Source organism: Candoia aspera, chromosome 10 (assembly GCF_035149785.1).
Source record: "Candoia aspera isolate rCanAsp1 chromosome 10, rCanAsp1.hap2, whole genome shotgun sequence".
Lineage (NCBI taxonomy): Eukaryota > Metazoa > Chordata > Lepidosauria > Squamata > Boidae > Candoia > Candoia aspera.
The window spans coordinates 18,478,667-18,499,634 of NC_086162.1; the positions used below are offsets into that span (position 1 = coordinate 18,478,667).

The 20,968-nt window shown below is 42.2% G+C and overlaps 1 protein-coding gene and 1 long non-coding RNA gene across 2 annotated transcripts; one reads left to right on the forward strand and one right to left on the reverse strand.

Moving 5' to 3' along the window:
- Positions 1-1,330: 1,330 nt before the first annotated feature.
- On the reverse strand, positions 1,331-3,211 carry LOC134503118 (synapse differentiation-inducing gene protein 1-like). The gene is made up of 2 exons (XM_063311761.1): positions 2,718-3,211; positions 1,331-1,544 (listed from the first exon to the last, which is right to left on the reverse strand). The coding sequence occupies exons 1-2, from the start codon at positions 3,015-3,017 to the stop codon at positions 1,386-1,388; spliced, it is 459 nt and encodes a 152-aa protein (XP_063167831.1). The 5' UTR covers positions 3,018-3,211; the 3' UTR covers positions 1,331-1,385.
- Positions 3,212-4,585: 1,374 nt separating this feature from the next.
- On the forward strand, positions 4,586-7,006 carry LOC134503445 (uncharacterized). Its single transcript, XR_010068543.1, has 3 exons — positions 4,586-4,878; positions 6,566-6,794; positions 6,977-7,006. It is a non-coding gene; the product is annotated as an uncharacterized LOC134503445 (long non-coding RNA).
- The last annotated feature ends 13,962 nt before the right edge of the window (positions 7,007-20,968 follow it).

The window sequence follows — 20,968 nt, forward strand, 5'->3', positions numbered from 1 at the left end:
TGCATGTTTTGCTTTCTCTTTGGTTTCTTTCTTTTTCTTTTTTCTTCCTTACTTTATATCAGTTTGTATTAGTTTTTATCTTCTTTTTAAAAGGTTTCAATAAAAATCATTAAAAAAGAATTGAATTTGATTTGAGGGAGGCTTTATCTTTCAGCGATGATTTACCATACAAGTAGATGATGAAAGGAAGTCAGAGAGCCAAGAGAAAAGAAAATTACCCACAGGATGAGGAAAAGGGGTGCAGAATAGGGATGCCATCTACATAAGAGAAAAGAATGAAAATTGCACCATCCATGGGCCATGTTCTAGACCTATCTCATGATTTTAAGGGTCTAAGATAGCTTACTACAGACAAACCAGAGGAATCAGTACAGGAATTTACTATCTAGTCAATGGACTGGGAATGGAGAACCTGAAGCCTTCCAGATGTTCCTGAAATCAAGCACCTGAAGCAGCATGACCAATCATGAAGAAAGTTGGAAGAACTTTGGTTCCCACATGCCTACCTACAAACAAGATTTTTTTAAATCCTTGGTAGCAATCATTTGATCTTATCTGGTGTTAATTATTTCTAAATGCTGAACCAAACTGAGGCAGCTGATGCCTGCAGAAGTCTTTATTCACTGTGAAAGTAAGAGAGAGAGATTTTCTCCCCCAAGTCCCTTGCATCTCTTTGATAGGGAGAAAAAGGGTTCCAGAAAGTATGTTTCCTTCCTTCCTTCCTTCCTTCCTTCCTTCCTTCCTTCCTTCCTTCCTTCCTCACATGTTATCTTTCCTCTTCTAACTTGGTAACAATATCACCTGACCAGACAATGGTGCAGTTCCCCCTTGGGTCTCCACTTGACTCATTTCAACAAAGAGGAAGATAGAGGATAAGAATCCTTGTCCTCTTGAGAGTCTCATGGAAGCATTTTCAAAGGGGAGAAGAAAACAGACCCATTGGCCACCAAAGTAAGGTGACTCCCCTCTCTCCACATTCTAATAGGAATTTACACAGCCCCCCTCTTTCTGGCTACTTGGTTTAAATCTGCCTCTTCATGAAAGGGGCAGATTTAAAGTAGAACAAACCATCTTGCACAGTGCTAATTATTTCCATGCCGGATCACAGCCTAATTTGAACATGTGACATGGATGGCTCATTGCAAATCTGTCAATAGATTGATATTTCCAGCCTATAGATGTCCCCTCAAATACAGTGCTATGTAGCTCGAACTTCTCTTTGATGGTCCAGAATCAAGAGTATGGAAATCATGAGATGTATGGGCCAGAGTGAGCCAGCCCAGAGTTTGTTAACTTTATGATACCATTCAAATAACATAATGGTAGAAGCTCTCAGTGGGCAATTCTTTCTGGTGAGTTGAATCTCTTGCAGTTTCTTTAGGGGCTTAAAGATGGCGTGCTGTACTTAAAAGGATTGCAAGTACAGTGATATACACCAATGTTAATAGGACCCCAACCCCCAGAGCTATATGGGCGAAGGAGCGTGCCAACATGGAGTGTCGCCGAGCAGCCGCTCGGTCACCAATTTTGTTAGCTTGCTGAGTCTGCAGGAAAAAAAAGAAAATAATGATGGATTCATGCTGAATAATATTCCCATGCAGGAAATGTAATACTGAGTATACCCCAAAAAAGCTACTGTTCTGTTGGCCACTGACAAAATTTTATTGTCATGGGTGGAGAGACACTTATCAGTAGGATTGGCAGAGCAGAAGTCCATAGTTCACATCCATTTAAAGCTTGCTTTGATAAACAAACATCCAGTATGAAAAGTTTCTGGTCAAATGATAATTGAAGGGTCGACAGAATCTGACTCAATTCATCCCTAACCATGCATTTCTATAAATAGTTGCTCTAATTTTTAAAACTAAGCCTAGAAGAATCTTCAAACTCAATTTAACCTCAGGCTTTTCTAGTTTTGTGCCCTCCGGACCCATCATCTAGAGCAGTGTTTCTCAACCCTGGCAACTTTAAGATGTGTGGACTTCAACTCCCAGAATTCCCCAGCCAGCATGCTGGCTGGGGAATTCTGGGAGTTGAAGTCCACATGTCTTAAAGTTGCTGAGGTTGAGAAACACTGCTCTAGAGATCAGGGAAGGCTGTTGAAGCTTCCAAACTGCTCTAAACTCTGAAGAATAAACTACTCTTAAAGCCATTGCCCTTAAAATGAATGCCAATGAAAGCCCCACTGTTTGGTGAGCTGTTTTTCCCCCCATAATAGTTCTCATCAGCATAAGGCTACAGGTAAATTCTTATTGCCCTTCCAAAATGAGCTTTAGGCTGGATTTTTGGCTGAGGTTTGTTGCACTCTCTGAGATTTTCTCGCTGAAGGAAATCTGCAAACACTAGATGTCTCTGCAGAACATTTTCCCTAGGACGCCACTCCTAAGTATTCTCTCTCTCTCTTGAGAGTCCTGGCCCAGACTGCCCTTATTGTGCTCTGATTTCAGTCACAAAAGACAATGCATGGTAGCCCTTCCTCCCTCCCTCCCTCCTGGCTGAAATTGCCTGTTAACTTAAATTTTTATCTTGGATCTTAGACACCAGTGTTCCCCTTTGCAAATAGCTTTGCGTTCTCCCCTCAGTCTCTGTCTGTCTATCTGTCTTCTGTCTCTCCTCTCCTTCTCCCTCCCTCCCCCCCTCTCTCTCTCTCTCATTCATTCATTCATTCATTCATTCATTCATACACACACACACACACCACAAACATTGATGCTCACCTGTATTGAGAAAACCAAGGCAGCAATACCCAGGGGTAGAAAGCAGCAAAGCATGGTGAAGATAGAGTAGGCCAAGAAATCAGGTTCATTAGTTGGCTCGCCTGGGGTGATGATTATAGCTTGTTGAGCTTGAACAAACAGGCCTTGATTAGATCCTGCCCCAGGGGGCATATGAAAAGATTGGTATGGAGGTGGCATGGCAGAAGGTGCTGTATTGTCCAGAGGGTATGGTGGTCCAGCAGGATGGTTCAGAGCAGGAATTGAAGGGGGCTTCTTTCCTGAGTATGGGAGTGGATCCATAGCACCAGTCTTTGTGTTTCTGGTTCTCCTTCTTCCTCAGTTCTCCACGTACCAGCACCCCAGTTGCTGTTGGATGACTTTTGTGGGTTTTTTTCTTCTACCGTCAAACTTTTCTTTCCTTATCAAACAATGAGAATTTGCTCTGGTTCTTAAACAGAGTTATTTTCCAGTGGCTTCCAGTCCTAGGTGGTAAGTGAATAGAATGGGGAATTAGACAATGAATAACCCAGATAGACTCAGCAATACTAGGTGTGGCACCCAGGAAAGGGAATGGCTTTGCTCAACAACCGTAATCTCATTTCTTCTGTGTGATATAGGAACATACTCATTTTTTTTCCAGTGACCTTGTAGCCATCGTGTCTAAATCATCTCTCACCATAACGTTCATCATTTCACACAGCTTGCAATATGGATAAGGAGCTAGATGAGTAGCACAATGGCCGTTCAAAATGTCTCATCAAAATTATTAGGAGAGAAAGTGTGTGAGTGATTTCTTCAATTGTTTCCAGGAAAAGGACAAGTTCTCCAATAAGTTCTCAAAGGCCAGAGTCTCTCTTCGTAGTAACAGCAGCACCCTTGCTGAAAAAGCCTGCAGGGAGGAATTGTGTGATCTTTCCTTGGGGTTTAATGGAACCCATGGAAACTAGGAACCCATGTAGAACACCAGAGAAAAATTATAGGATGAAAGGTAGGACATTCATACTGTTGGCTTGCAAGAACACAAAACGACCATCCCAGTGTGGAATGGTGGTTGAGATGTTGAACTAGGACCAGGACTACAGTCTTCCCTCAGCTATAGAAGCTCTGTTGGTGACTTTGGACCAGTTATTCTTTCAGCCCAATCTGATAAATAAATACAAAATCCTATAGAAAAACACTGAAAGCAAATTCTCTTTCATTAGACTGAATGTGAAGTGTGAGAAGAAATGCATATTTGGATATGTATATGATAGTTTTACAAGTTTCAGCTCTCCATTCTTAAGTATTGTCAAAGGCCCTCCATGCTGTATTTCTAAACTCTGTCATGGCCCTCCTCTCCACTCAAGAACAAAAATACCAGTGGTTCTTTTGATTATAAGGAGACACAAAGGAAACACTCACTATAAGATTATTTAGTGATATAATGGGTGCAAAATTAGTATTTGAGGGATTGCCTCTCCCCAGTTGTGTCCCCCTATCCCATCATGTCCATCAAAAGAGGCATGCTTCAGGTCCCATCTACTATGGAGTGCCATCTGGTGGGGCCCAGGAAGAGAGCCTTTTCTGTCATGGCACCCACCCTTTGGAACATCATTCCCCCGGAAGTTAGATTGGCCCTGACCCTGTCAGCCTGTGATAAGGCCTTAGCAACTTGGTTTTGTCACTGAGCCTAGCGGTCAGGAGGTGGGGCTGAGCCCACATATTGGCTATGTTAATTGTGACTGTTGGGTCAGTTTTTATCCCAGCTGCTGTTTTATGTGTGTTGTTTTGTCCTGGTTTTTATGCTTTTATATTTTTTAACATGGTTAACCACCCAGAGTCATGAACTTGAGGTGGGTGGTCACATACAGTGGAATCATAAAAATCAATCAGTCAATCTACAGGACCTTCACAATATGGCATGGCAAACTGATACCCTAAGATGCTTTAACATTTATGGGTGTGCCTTTGTATGCATGGACACAATATACAGTATAAGATATGTGGAATTGTTCAGATTGGAGCTGGGTGCTGAACCTGCCAGATCCCTGCAAGTACTTGGATCCATTGCTGAATTTCTGTCACCTCCTGAAGGTTTCTCCTTATGTCCAGTGAAATGTCATTCCTTGTGTGGCAGACAGTCAGGTTTCTGAAAACTGCCCTTCTCTTCTCTCTTCTCCAGGTATAGCTTACCTTTTTCCTCCAATGTTTTCTTGTTGGACTTGATTTTTCCATGATCATCTTTATTTATTTATTTTTTGGGGTCAAGTCAGTGTTGACTCCTGGGGACTGCCTGGACTAGTCCCTGCAGTTTTCTTGGCAAGGTTTTTCAGAAGTGGTTTGCCATTGCCTCCTTCCTCAGACAGAGAGAAAGTGACTGGCCCAAGATGACCCAGCTGTCTTTGTGCCTAAGGCAGGACTAGAACTCATGGCCTCCCGGTTTCTAGCCTGATGCCTTCATCACTACACCAAACTGGATCTCATAAAATATGTAATATGTATTTATTACAAATGTATAAAAGATATAAAATATATGAGGCCGGCGCTGAACGTAGGAGAGACCTAAGCCCAACGGATGTTCCAATGAAACCACAGGAGAGGAAGGCCAGAAAACACACTAGTTCTCTTTATTTAAACAATTCACATAGCCACGCATCTCACAGCAGTGACTCTAGGCAGTGAACGGAGAGTTAAGCCAAAACCAGCAACACAAAACATATAAAAAATAATCATCCAAAACTAAGTCATATAACGTCTGTGTGAGGTCTAAAAATCATGAACTTCCAATCCAAAGACCAGAATTAAGCCAATCTACCAACAGGGTTAAGTGAGCCCAAAAGTCTACGGGAATAGCCAGGTCTTTAATGCCTTGTGAAAGGCCAACAGGGTTGGGGGCAAACTGGATGTTTGGGGGATGCTGTTCCATAGAGCAGGTGCTGCAGTTGAGAAGGTGTGGCTCCTGGGTTCCAAAGGTGACACTGCCTAATAGAAGGGACCCGGAGCATACCAACCTGCTGGTTCTGGTAGGGCGAGCAGAAACCATCAGAGACAGGTGGTCTCCATCATCCCTTCTGCCCTCTTCCAAATGCTTTCCAGGTTGTCTGCAGGCTTAAATTGTAGTAACCAATGCTCTAGGTGATGCTAACAGAATTGGGTCACCCAACATGTAGACCATAATGCAATTTGTTTGGTTTGAGCTTAGCAAGCTATGTGAACACAATACTAGACAGGTGATGCTATCCCACAGTGGCTTATTCAACAGACCATGGTTGAAACAAACAATGGCTTAGCACTGAGTGCTCAGTGGCAAGTTATCAGTGAGCTCCCCAAAGCAATGCTTGGTAAAAGGAAATTTGATGGACCTGCTACTCAGAGATTTGGGACCTATCTAGAGTTTGGGGAGGCAACCACCCTGAAGCTTTTGTAGGTAAACAATGATGTTTCAAGAGGGTTTCCTTGATACTGAAATTGGCAGAAGCAGCAATAAGTAATCTGTACAGTAATTAAAGAGGAAGAAGCTAGAAGGTGGCTTTTTACTATAGATTTTGTGTGTTAATAAAGTTGGGGTGTCCTTTTCTTTTTATTCTGGGGTGGACCCAGTTAATAGCTTCTTAACCCCTAGTAAAATATTAATTGGCATAATCTCTGATGCCATATAATTTGCTGTTGAGTTCAGATACAAACCCATATCGCTTCTCTATATACACATTGCCCAAAGCTCTTTAACTGTGGCTTATCAGACCATTTTATGGCTTGGCGTGACATGTGAGCCGCCTGCAAAATTGATAGAGATGATAACTGACCTGTGAATGTACAAAACAACATCATTAACAGATTTATTTATTTTTTTATCATTCTCTTTAATAGAGTCAGCAAGTGTCTCAACTGACCAGGCAAAGAGCAATGGGCAAAGGACAACTCTGCCCAAGCTCCTTGCAAATGGATAAATCATAGAAAGCAATTGACTGGCTCCAGCATGCAGCCATACTTTAAATCTGGCTCTGAAATCCAGGCTCAAACAGAGGCATCCTTTTAAGGACACTAGAAGCATATCCTATTGCTGGTTGCTGGCCTTGCTTCTCTTGGGCACACCAACTAGTAAGAGAATCTCCTTGAATTTACAAAATTCAGTGCCGATTCCCCAGAAGCACATGGTCATCTCCAAGGGGACAGATTGAAAATCTGGAGCAGTTTTGGTGACCCAGATCCGTATTAAGTGAGTGAATTCACATAAGATTCTTTAGGATGGTCTTCTTCTATTTTCTTTGCTCTGCCTTCAGGAAGCCAATTAACACCATCAGCCTGACCACTAACTATTTCCACACCCTGTTTGTCCTGTTATACTGATTCCAGTAAGGAATCCAAGTTGATTCTGCAAGCTATTCTGTGAGTAATTTCTCCAGACTCTCCCCAAATTTTCATGGATTGCCAAAACACACCCATACACTCAAATAAACCTACATTTATGACATAGATTTGATTAAATATTTTCTTGGCTCTTTTATTAGCTTTGAGGAACCACAAAACAAACAATGTGGAACGTTATTAACGATCTGTCTGAGAATGGAAATAGTTGGCCAAATGCTACCTCAACATAAGAGTGAGAAATGTCCTTTCATTATTTTTTCCCCACACCTTAGCCTGCCAGCTATGAACTGTGCTTAAAGGAAACGTTGATTGCAGATTAGCTAATGATGCTTCTATATAAATGAGTCCTGCAGCAGGAGAGTATGCTTCAAATTCTCTGTTCTCCACCTCACCCCACCCCCATATGATAATTTTCTAATCAAGAAGATCCAACTTGGGGCAATTGGTTAGGAGAAAGGAAGTTGCTGGAGTTTTTACAAAGTTACCAAGGTAGAAACTCAAGACTCCTTTGAAAGTTCATATGCAAGAATAGGCTGACCATACATCCCATTTTGAACGGGACAGTCCTGTTTTTTTAACATTTCCAGACCGTCCCGTCGTTTTAATATAAATGTCCATTTTGTCCCATTTTCTTAAAAACCTTACTTAAAAATTTGAAAGTTCCCGCAAACCTGTCAGAATGCAGTCTGACTTTGAGTGGAAGGAGGGGGAGCTCAGCAGAAACGTCGGGAAAAAAGCTGCAGAGCTCAACCAGGCAGGAAACCTAAAAAGAAAAAAACAGGATCGGCTGATAGGCGGTGATCAAAGGGCGAGCCGATTGGCTCTTGCCTTGAAATGGCGGGAAGAAAAGAACATACAAGCACAGAGGAGGAACGGCTTGTCGGGGACAACCGTTCACTAGATTCTCCAGCCCAGCCTTGCCTCTCGCAAACGAAGGAATCTGAAGATTCCCAGCCCAAGAAAACTGGAGAAGTTCCTGCCTGCCAATCCTGCCTGTTGCCCAGCCCTGCCACGTTTTGCCATCCCAATGTCCTGTTTTTAACCTCGTCCCATTTTGCCATCCCAATATCCTGCTTTTGTCTCAAGGAAATATAGTCAGCCTATGCAAGAGAGAACATGCAAAAGAATATACATGAGATAGAAAGTATTCCTTGGTTCCTTGGGAGCAAAGGAAAAACTAGTTTCATCAGACACAATTAATCTAATTCCCTAGGGAAGTGGAGTTCCTGTGAGTCATTTCATTATCAGGCATGAAACTTTAGGGACAGTATGTTACTCAGTGTCTAGGCCACATGGCTTGTTTATAAAGGTCTCCTTGGAAGAAATGGGGAAGCAGTTAATGTTCTGGTGGAACAATGCTTTGTTTCTGAGTACTTGGCTGCTTGAAGGTCACAACAGGCAACATAAAATTAATCCATGGCTACTCTCTTTCTACAGGAAGGTTTACAGATGGGAAGCAACTGTCACAGTGAACTGAAATGGAGAGGAAGGAACTGCTGAAGAGATGGCATTTACGCATGTGTCTGAAACAATATGGGGAGGGCGTGCCTCTGTTTGTCAAAGATTCTGTTTGCTAAAGCTTCATGCAAGATGGGCAGTGATGCAAGTTGAAATATAAATAAATAAAACTTCTGTGACATGGAATGGAGGAAGGCCGTTTTTACTATCACTTATAGGGCACAAGTGTGTGCTATATGTTAGAAACAGTTCCTTTCCATTGATGTCAGGGCAGATTTATAGATCTCCTCTAAACGATATACATGTGTGCTTGCTTGATATCCTTTGTGTTCTGTTAATTATTAATCTAGCCCAGTATTTCTCAACCTTTGCAACTTTGAGATGCGTGGACTTCAAACTCCCAGAATTCCCTAGCCAGCTTTGCTGGCTGGGTAATTCTGGGAATTGAAGTCTACACATCTTAAAGTTGCGAAGGTTGAGAAACACTGATCTAACCTATCCTGGCCAACTTATTTCATTTTGGTACGTTCCAAATGGTCATCATGCCAGTCTTTCCTAACAACTGCATGTGTTAACTGTTGTCCCAACTCTATGATTTTATGATTCCAAGCTATATTCCAATTTCAAAGCAGGGAAAGGAGAAAAAAAAAAGGAAGTGGTCCCTTAACAAAATCCATAGTTTTCCTTTGGGGGAAATAATAACTAAGAGGGGAGGGAAAGCAAAATATAAGGAGGGCTTTTGCAGTTCAAAGGTGGTTCTGAGCTTTCCCAGCCTCTGGGATGAGGAATTTTTCAGGCTGTGTGCTCATGACTCATACTGAGGGGGCCTGATCACCAAAGAAATAGCTGCAGTAATCTTCTGGAAGGTGACAATAATCTTTCAGAAAGCCACCTAGAGGTAGATAGACACAATTATAACCTTCCATGGTACTTGTTTTTTCTAAGGACAGGCAGAGAGCCAGTTTGGCCTAGTGGTTAATGCTCTAGAAACTGGGAGCCTGTGAGTTCTAGTCCTGCCTTAGGCACAAAGACAGCTGGGTGACTCTCAGCCAGTCACTTTCTTTCAGCCCCAGGAAGGAGGCAATGGCAAACCACTTCTGAAAAACCTTGCCGAGAAAACTGCAGGGACTAGTCCAGGCAGTCTCTGAGAATCAGACACAATTGAAGGGGGGCGGGGGAGAAGAGACAGCTGAAACGTTCAACTCTGTCTTAGTGTGATGAAATCATTTCATTTGATTTCATCTTGCATTTTGAAGAGACAAAGGAATTCTGGGCTGTCAAGAAGCTTGACTTTGAAAAAGGTGTATCACTCATGTCCTCTGTAGATGATTTCCTCTACCACCTTAATAACTAAGGGGATGTTTGTTAGTTGGCCAAAGTTCTCTGTCTCTATATCTCCAAGTAGGGCAACCATATCTGGCCTGCTAAATCCAGCTGAACGATAGGTGATAGCAACAAACTTGAGTTTCTTCTATCGGTTGGCTGCCATTTAATAGTCATCTGGATTTTTGCAGGCCAGGTATGGTAGCCCTAAAAGCAAGTGATTGGTGCAAGCTGTCATGTACTGAGCTTCATGATCAGAGGGGATTTGGAATGGGTCACCTCACTAGACCCCATAAGTTGATTTCATCTGCTCAATTTCTGTGTGCAAGGCTATTAAAATAATAGGAACAGCCTCTGGCCCAGGAATGAATGGGTAGGAGGTCTGGGGACCCTGATCATTGGCCTTCATAAATGCTACAGTACATGGAAAAATAATTGACTCTCTCATGGAAAGTTCATCTTCAAGAATGCAGCTTTATTCCTCCTCTGCTTGTTAGACGTGTTGATGTAAGCTGAATTGTATTGCAAAACCTAAACAAAAGCAATCTGTAATGACTTTGGGTGGGGGGAATTTTTGCTAAGGCCTCTGATTAATCATTCTGTCCCTGGTCCTAACAAAGAGCAAAAGAGAAGGATCTGGAAAGGGCAAGGATTTGGCAACTTCTTCACTCCAGATCACTTTCTTTTTTTTTTTGCTTTTATTAGGGACCTTGAATCACAGAAAGGCTGATAGCAAAGTAAACAGCCTTAGAAAGAATTTCAACCACAGCTTCTCTATCCAAGTCTGTGTTATGCTGTGGTTATTTTTACTGCTATCAGGAAAAACAAGAATTCTATGGCATTGATTTCTTGGTCTGGTCTATCCAGTGGGGCTTATATCAGTCATTTTACAGAAGGTGAAACTGCTTTTCTGGCTATAAGAACAGAATCTGTCAGCCCTTCAAGGTAAACCAGACCAGGAAGCCAAAGTTATGAATGCTAACATTTATTATAAGGTTACAGTAATAGAATCTTGCAAGTCTGAATGTGTCTCCCACCTCCCTCCCTTTATCTTCACGAGAACTAGGGAGGGTCAAATCTGAGGTGCTTTCCAAAATTACCTTTCTGCCTCGGACTCAGATTTCTTTTATCTGACCATTGTCTTGGTTGTGGCTCTTCCTCCTGTTCCTCAAGATTACTCTTACAGCCCATCACAGAATCTTGCAAGTCTGATTGTATTGTATTTCCTCCTCCTTATAGTTCAGTGAATTAGGGAGGTGTCTCTCTGAATAACTTGTGAACGTTATCTGGACGTTCTCAACTTGGACAATGTTTTACCCCTTATTGTCTTGGCAATGGAGCTTGCATATCTCTGTCAAGGTCATCTTCCTTACTCTCTACATGTATTCATTATCCTGTTGTTACAGCTACAATAATAGTAAGCTTACCCAATACGGTGTGAAAAAAATCAGTCAGGAAAGAGATGTAGTAAACTCGAATTCTAGTGGTCATCTCGAATTTTGCAGATCTGGTAGCTTTAACCTAGATAAGCATGTTGGGTGAGTCATCTGCAAGATGTCTTCCTCTCCTTTTTAAAATCCATTGAATCCTAAATGGTGCACTATAGCATCACTGACGGAGGGTGGCAGTACTGTCTGAGGAAACACCAGCATTGATGGAACTCTTGAGTAGTGCAATAGCAGATGATTCTTGGAAGCTAGGAAGCTGCACAATGGAGAGCTGGCTCGAAGCCAAGGATGGCATAAACCTGCCTTAGCTAAATGTTGGTGAACATTTGCCATGCCCCTCCATGGCGCCAGAGTCAGAAATAAAAGCTCCCTTCCCGACTCAGAGATTGCCTGTTCTAACTGCTAGACATAACTCTTTCTTCCAGTCCCAAAGATCTGGCCTTAATTTTATCAGCTGTCCTTTGCAAACTGTCAGGTTCCCTCTCCCCAGATTGCGACACCTCGTCTCCTTCCAAGGGGAATATTAAAGTTAAATAATTTACATCATGTTGGACTTTGTTTTCTCTTTCCCAGACCTCACCCAATCCTAGAGACTGTCATTCATGGCTGCTTTCTGGTAGCTGGAGAGGCCATGCATCTGAGCAGGAAATGGGCAGATTTCTAGAAGTATTATTTTTAGCTGCTGAGATACTGGATGGAATGGTAAAATGAGACCTTGGACACTGCTTTATAAGCATCACTGTTTAGGGTGAGTGCTCTTAATGTCATCCAGAAAAAAATGGCAAACTTAGTGGGAGAGAAGAATATTTATGAAATTAATGTTATGCATGGAGAAACAGTTTTCCCATCTTGGGTGTCCCAAATGGCTAACATTGCTTGAAATAATGGCTATGTTCCTCTGTAGATGTTGCCCAGGGTCTTGCCCTTCAGGAAACATGACAATATTTTATTGATGAAACAATGTGCAGAATTTTAATGAAGTTTATATACCAGAAAATAATAATAATAATAATAATAATAATAATAATAATAATAATAATAATAATAATAAATGAAACACATGCTTGGTTTGCAGAAGGCCTTAGTTTAATTTAGTTTAGTTTAGTTTAGTTGATTGTTTATTGATTAGTCAAATGACCATATCACATGGTAACATATTGTCATGACCCCGTTGCAAGGCACAAAGAGCCCCACAATGTGGATCATGAGCATTAAGGAAAAGAGGAAGGAGATAATTAAATCAGCACTTAAACCAAGCACCCAAAGCACCCACACCCATGGAACCATATGCAGCTCAATAGAAGGACTTCAGATAAGCGGAGATAAGCAGCACCGGGTGCCCTGGAGGACACACCGGAACCAAGAGGACAAAGACAGCCACCGGGAAAACACCCACGCAGCCATCAAGAAACCCATCAGGGTGAATGGGGACAATGAAGGGCGGAGAAGCACGAGACCCAGCAAGAGGGTATAAAAAAGGGTACCTCACCACCGCACCCCTGTTCACGTTTTTCTTTCTGTCAGCCACAATTCCAATAAACCGGAAATCCTTAATACCTATTAAGTGAGTCCGTGCCTTATTGTGAAGCGAGACTGACCCTGACACATATCATCAGGACAGTAAAATAGGTTAAAATTAATCAGCATATTGGAATATATTAAAGTATTCAATAAAATAATTAGATAAGATCATCCCCTTGGCAGCTGACCCCAATCTCATTGAGGAGAATGCTCTCAACTGAATGGCTTTAGCTTAGCAGCCTTTCTGATGGCTCATGTGTTTGTATCTTGAAGGAGGTAAGATAGCCTGTTGATGGGTCCCAATGGGTTGTCCTGTGACTTTAAATGCTGTACTCTGAGTGAAGCATATAGTTGGCAGCCAAAGACAATTTGAATCATGGCCTCTATTTGTGGTGCGTCACACATCCATTTTCTCTCTGAATAAGGTACTTGATGGAATTGCCTGTGTTTTACCATAGAATCCAAGAACTCAAATCCTGCTCTGGTTAAGGCCATTCTTTGGCCCTAGGTCAGCCCCATGGTTAGCAGAAGGTCTCAAGTTTTATTCCTGATCTCTCCAAATAAAACTCCAGCTTGAAATCCTGGAGAGTCATGGCCTGTCAGTGGCCATTTTAGTATAATATGCTGGCCCAGATTAGCTAAAGATGTAATGGTGGCATTCACACAACATGCTGAGCTGGGTTAGTATTAATCCTGGATAGGGTTTCTTCTGAAAGTGTTGTGCAAATCCAGCCTCTTTGAACATCTATGGTTCAATGTTTTGTGCAAACCCAGAAACTGCATTAAATTGGTAATTGGATTAAATCTGCTGTGTGAAGGCAGCTAGTATTGACAGTCCTGGTCTAGACATTTTGGTGTAGTAGAAGATAGTTTTCTAGATGCAAAGAAAAGGTCTTTCAAATATTGAGATAAGATTTCCACATTTTATTGTTAACTGCCTTGGGCATTTGGCCAATTGTTTCCTTGAATGGCTATATAACCCTTTAAATCAGATTTGTTTTTTGATTCTGCCACTTTCTGCCCTTCTAACCCAAATGGCGGTGCTTTCTTTTTCTTTATTACTGATCTGATAGGAGTAAAGAAGCAGGGAATCCATCAAATAGGGTCTGGGGTCTGCATGGACCATCAGCCATCATCCTGGCCAAAGAAGGACTGACATCTGAAAAGGTGTTTCTTAAACTGGCTTCATTTCCAGCTGGTTTCCACATGGGAGATAAGCAGCTTAAGCCTGCTTTGCAGAAAAGCCCTGTGTCTTTAATCAAACAAACTACTATTTTTCTGGAGTGCCGTTTTGAGAAATAAGTTAAAGGTACTCAGTAGAAATAAACATAGAGCTTAAAGCTTGTCCAAATCAGTTCCATTGGGATTCAGTTAGGTACGTCATTTTTATCTTTCTACATCTGTCTACCGTATAAACAAAAATGCACAAAACTTCCTATTTGTTTCTGGAGGCAACTAAACCTAACAGGAACCTTTTGATCCGTACCTCCCTTCCCTATATACATATTTTGAGAGCACAGTTTCCCAAGTGTGCAATATGAAAGACGTTTGCCTTCTCATCTGCTTATTAATTCTGAAAGTATGAATTAGGTTTGTCTGCTTAGAAATGTAGACAACGTGAATTTTTTGTTGTTGCATGAGAAGCAGATTATTTACTGAGAAAGAGAGGACAAGTTGCTCTGACCTCACAGATGCTGTTGTGAGTCAACATAGTCCATTTCTCTCCTTCTGGAATGAAATAGATTTCTTTCTTTCTTTTTTTTAAAGAAAGTATTGGCAAATAAGGCAGGAGAAATTGAAATCTGAGGGATGGTGAATGCTGTGAAGAAGTCTGACAGTGTAAAGCAATGTTTCTCAACCTTGCCATTTTAATCAGTGTAGACTTCAACTCCCAGAATTCACCAGCCAGCATGAGAGAGAGAGAGAGAGAGAGAGGGAGGGATGAAAAGGACGGGAGGAGGAGAGGGAAAAGTGGTCCTTAAAGAGAACATAAAACAGTGGGGAAAAGGTAGAGAAAGACTGGCAGAAAAAGAGAGAGAGAGAGAAAAGAAGTTGCAGAAAGAGAAAGAAAAATGGCACAGAAACAGGGTGGCCGAAAGAGGGGATGAAGGGAAAGCACCCTCTCCATTTTGGATAAAGCCCCCATTTATTGGTGGATTTATTCTGACTCTCTAAAGGTTTACAATCCTGGTAGATGATCTCTGCAGGAATAAGATGTGAACAGAGAATAAGATTGCCTCTCTCTGCCTAAAGTCCATCTTGAGAATTCTGTTGGAATTATGTGCCAGAATGCAGGTTGATAGGAGGAGTTTGCCATGATGGATCTGAACGGATTCTGCTTCATTAAACTTTTATTGTTCTTTTATAGTTATTAAACTTCTAGCTTTGGGCAAGGTAGTGGACATCTTCTAGAAGAAAAGTTGTATTTATGGTTTAAGGCCATGAAATAAGAACATCATTCCATATATATATATATATACTGTGTGTGTGTGTGAGAGAGAGAGAAAGGTGAAAGGTCCCCTGTGCAAGCATCGAGTCATGTCTGACCCTTTGGGGGGATGCCGCTTTCGCGATGTTTTCTTGGCAGACTATAGAGCGGGGTGGCTCGCCATTGCCTTCCCCAGTCGTCACCTTCCCCAGCAAGCCGGGTGCTCATTTTACCAACCTCAGAAGGGTGGAAGGCTGTCATGTTCCCCGTTGCAAGGCATCCATGCATCACAACGGGGAACATGCCTTTCAGGAAGGAGGAAGGGATAACCCTAATCCCTTAAGCACTCAAACACTAAAAGCGATTACAAGGACAAAGGAGGCACACCTTTGCCCGGACCGGAGGAGCCATCAACAGATCGGCGGAACTTCCACACATTACCCCAGGGGATGCACCTGCATCGGACAAGGAGAGAAGACAGAAGAGACCGGCAGCGATCACCCTAATTGCCCATCAACAGACCGGTATCGTTTCCAGATCGCCCATCAAGGATCCAGATCCAGCTTGTGGGACAATGGGGGGTGGAGGTGGACAAGGTCCATCACGCGGGTATATACAGGGTACCCCGCAACCACGCCCGCATTCCCGTCTTTTTGCGTGTGCGTACTCTGTACTCAATAAACGGAAATCCTTAGCCCCGTCTAAGTGAGTCCGTGCCTTATTGGGAAATGAGGCACCCGTTACAAAGGCTGAGTCGACCTGAGCCGGCTACCCGAGAATCCAGCTTCCGCTGGGATTGAACCTGGGTAGCGGGGAGAGTTTCGGTTGCCATACTGCCACCTACCACTCTGCACCATGTGAGGCTCTCTCTGTGTGTGTGTGTGTGTGTGTGTGTATGCATGCATGTATGCATGCATGCAAAGTCCATGAGAGGAGAGTATACTAGATAGTGAATTGTAATTAAAGGTGATGCTAAAATAATTTGCTTATACAATTCACTGAAAGGCTGTTTTTAGAAAGCTCTAAGTACATGGCATTGCATGGAAAAAACACACAGATGTTGCATTGTCTAGAGTAGAGAACTGATCTTGAGGATAATGAGGTGGGCTGTGACTGTTTTGAAGCAAATGTCTCCACTGGGAATTCCTTCTGAATAATTAGAATTTTTTTAAAAAGAGGGAAATGCTGGATGTCTCCCCCCCACCAGTAAATCACAGTGAAGTCTTTAAAGGTTAATTCAGTTCTGCACTCTGGGGAACTAACTTGACTATGAATGGTTGACAGACATGTCAGGTTCATGACGTACAGTCCAGTAGCACAACTATTATCCCTGACCTATCACCAGATCTGACCCTTCATCCTCTTTGCCCAGTTCTGTTGCATCAGGCTGAAGAAAGAGAACAAATAAACCAGAACAGAGGGAGGGCATGAGATTAAACTAAAAACCGGACAGGTTGGAGGCTTCAAAGGGTGTTTATTACTCATGTTTCCAGGTAGTCTGTCTCCAGCTCCTAACTGAAATTCTGTGCAAAGTAATCAAACATTACATCAGTCAGGCTAATGATTAGTAATCAGGCTAAAATTAAAACCTCTGGAGATGCCAACACAGGAGTAACCAACAGAGCAAAATTTGGGAGTGACCTCCAAGGATCTCTGCAGATATAGGGGGTTTCTTTTTTTTTTTAATTAATTAGTAATCGTTCAAGATATAAGACACATAATGCAGAATATAAGACTGACAGAACACAAATCTAAGAAAGAAACAGGAAAAACTAAACTGGTGCAGGAATAAGCAAAAAAGCATATCAGACCAGTGGCTTCTGACCTTTTCCAGCACAGGTATAAAAGTGCATAAAAGTTAGTCTCTTACTATTAATTGAACATTTAGTAACCTTGTATCTCTAAAATCAAACCATTCAATCATCAAAACCTAAAATCAAGTCTTCATTCTTTTGCGTTACAAGCAAATAGTCCAAGAGCAGCTTCCAGATGGAAACAGATCTAGTTATTGCGTTATCAATGCTGTCAGCTTAGCGGTTTGCACCAATTCCATCAACTTAATCATCCAGTCCTCCATTGAGGGAATTTGTGCATCCTTCCATCTTTGAGCATATAAGAGTCTTGCTGCTGTTATCGTATATAAGAACAGAGTTCCATGTTCTTTTCAAGCTGTTGTTCCATCAAACCCAAGGGAAACAGTTCTGGTTTCAGTTGTAAGCCCATTTTAAAAATCTTTCGAATAGTACTACGTATTTGGTTCCAGAATTTCTTAGCTTTTCCACAAGTCCACCATAAATGATAGAAAGTTCCTTCCCCCTGTTAGCATTTCCAACAGACATTTGATATCCCATTATACATTTTAGACAGCTTATCAGGAGTTAAATACTAACAGTACATCATTTTATAAAAATTCTCTTTCAATTCAAAGTAAATTTCACAGTCCAAAGTAAATTTCAGATCTTTGTTCCACATACTATCAGATCCACCATTTAAACAATGGCAGAAAGGTATCCCTAAGTTCATCTGGCAAGGGAAGAAACCAAGAATCAAATATAAATTGTTACAAGATGCCAAAGAACGAGGAGGTCTAAGTTTGCCTGATTTGAAACTGTATTTTGCAGCCTGTTGTTTGCTATGGATGAAGGACTGGGTGACCTTGAAGGACACGAAATTAATGGAATTAGAAGGACTTGATCTCTGACTTGGATGGTACGCCTACTTGTGGTATGACAGAGTTAAAGCCAATAAAGACTTTAAAAATCATCTTGTTAGGGGTGCCATACTGAATAAATATAAACCAGTATTGTCCCCTAATGTACCTATGTGGTTGGCACCTCAAGAAGCTTTTTTGAGAAGAGAGATGACAGGTAAACCATGCTGGTTGAGGTATGAAGATTTGTTGAACTTTGAAGAAGGGATTCCTAAATTTAAAACAAGGGAACAGCTAGAATTGGAAGGTTACACTTGTCACTGGATTAATTATGCACAATTGTCAGAACAGTTCAATCTGGATTTAAAAAGTACATAATTTTGTTCATGAAAAAACACAACTTGAAATGGAACTTTGTACAAATGATGAGTATCTTATTAAGAAAATGTGTAGAATGTTGTTGCAACTGAACTTAGAAGATGAATATGTTAAAGATTGTATGACTAAATCAGATATAGGGGGCTTCTTGATGCTTCACAGTTTTGGGGAGAAAAGAGATCCAAACCAATTTGGGGGTCTGAAAGACAAGGCTTCTGGTTTCCAATTTGATTATTGGATGCCAAGGCTATTTACAAGTTAATGTTCTTTCTTGCGTCACTGAAATCCCTGTTATATTGTCCCTTTGTATTTGGGTGTGGTTTCTGAGATGAGACAATAGGGAAAAATACAACAGGATGTTTCTGTCTCTGGACAAAGGCCATTGTGTGGTGGATGCTTTATTTATCTTTGTTGTCCCTGTTCAGTGTTTACCATCCACAGAGATGCAGATAATGGTTTTCCAACCTGGCCTGGCTTCCAAGCCAGAGAGAGAGAGAGAAAGAGACACCCCTCCCCTCCACCTGGGAGGGGTGAGTCAAGATCCTTGGATCACAATAACCACCCATTGTTTTCCGAGTGGTTGGCTCCAGTCATGTGCATTCCCTAAGGATTTCATAAGGAATCATCCTACGTGTCTTCTAGTGAGTAGAACTGGGGTTGTTTTCCCCACCCTGTGGCACTCCTTGGGTAACCTGCATCTGCAGCTTATGCTAGCAGACAAGTCTCCATCTATAAAACAGACTGATCGTTTCACAAGAAGAGCCAGCATATGTTCTTATCAGAATGCTTGCTACATGATTTAACTTGAGTTGTAAAGCCAGCTATTAAAACATAACTATGCTGCCAGCAAGATAGAGAACACACTATCAAATCAGCTTGGTTAGATGCATATGATCAGCAAACCATGGTTTGCTTTAACAGTGTTTTGTTGAACGAATCACAGCAATCTGTTTCATGCAACATGTTAAGACCTGGTTTTTCGACCATGGTGGCTGGTTGAGCTTATCTGAAATGACACAAATTGTCTGATGGTTCGATCCTGGCAAGAGTGAGTGGATTCAGGTTTTGGGGCCACCAGGATCTGGGAAATTACCATGGTCCTGGATGGGGTGGCACTACCCCAGACAGAACAGGTACACAATCTGGGGGTCCTTCTGGACTCACAACTCCTGGTTAATGAGCAGTGACAGTCATGGCTAGGAGGGCCTTTGTGCAACTTTGGGTTGTGTGCCAGTTGTGCCCATTCCTGGATTGGGAGGGCCTACTATCAGTCATCCAGTGTAATGATTGCCTATCCTAAAACACCATCAGACTCATGAACAGGTTCATAAAGATATCTGATTTATTAAAGAATAGTATGCAGGATCACAAAGAAAGCTGAGAATGGGAAAAGCGCGCCAAATGCAAACTAAAAAACCCTCGGTACAAACGAGATCCCTCCCCCCATAGAATCTTCCCAGGCTCACAGTCCCAGGTGCTCCTAACCCATTTCACTGGAACTGTCGCGATGCAAATGGGCAGCCACCGTGAGTCTTTAAAATTTGTAGTGGCACCTGTTGGTTGACTTGTTGCCCTTTGCTGAGGTGGCTTATGACAATGCTGTCCATCAGAGCACTGGGCATACCCCTTTTCATGTGGTTTCTGGTCATGACTTTGTCCCAGTCCCTGAGCTGCCACAAACCCCTCCCCAGTCCTGTTCTGCCTCTGACTGGGCTGTTCAGCTGCTGATTCCTGGCCGGTGATTCAGCAGGCTTTGGCTGATGCCCAGTCTGCTTACAAGTTCCACGCCGATAAATGCCGTTCTGTGCAACATGATTTCAAAATTGGGGATCAAGTTTATCTTTCTACCAAATTCATAAAGTCCCCACAGCCCTCGAAAAAGCTTGCTCCCAAATTCATTGGTCCTTTCCCTATTGTTGGTATTGTCAATCCGGTTACTGTTAAGTTGGACTTGCCTCACAATTTGAAACGCTTGCACCCTGTTTTCCATTGTAGCCTGCTCAAGCCTGTCCACCACTCTTCCCACTGGCATCCCCAACCTCCTCCTCCTGCTCTGATCATGATTGACGGGCAACATTACTTTGAAGTCAAGGAGGTCATTGATTCTTGCAAGCTTCGAGGCACCCTCCAGTACCTGATCTGCTGGAAACACTTTCCTCATCCTGAATGGGTGCCTGCTCGCCATGTTAACGCTCCTGATTTAGTTAACCATTTCCACTTGGCTTACCCTTTGAAGCCTGCCGCTTAGACTTTCTTTCTTTTTGGGGGGGGGGCGGTATGTCATGTTCACTGTTTCAATGAAACGGTACATCGTAACGTTTCACATGCCATGGTGCTGATGCGCGTTTCTGTTGGGAGGGAGCTGCTGTGAAACCTTGTGCCAAGCTCTGTATCTATGTTCATTTTAATGGAATGAGTTTGGGTTATGTGCTCTGCTCAAGGACTTTTCCCGTGGACCAGCAGAAGCCATTAGGAGCACCTGGGATTGTGAGCCTGGGAAGATTCTACGGGGGGAGGGATCTCATTTGTACCAGGGTTTTTTAGTTTGCATTTGGCATGCTTTTTCCATTCTCAGCTTTCTTTGTGATCCTGCATACTATTCTTTAATAAATCAGATATCTTTATGAACCTGTTCATGAGTCTGATGGTATTTTAGCATAGGCAACCATTACACTTTGTGGTCCAAGTTGATGCTTCT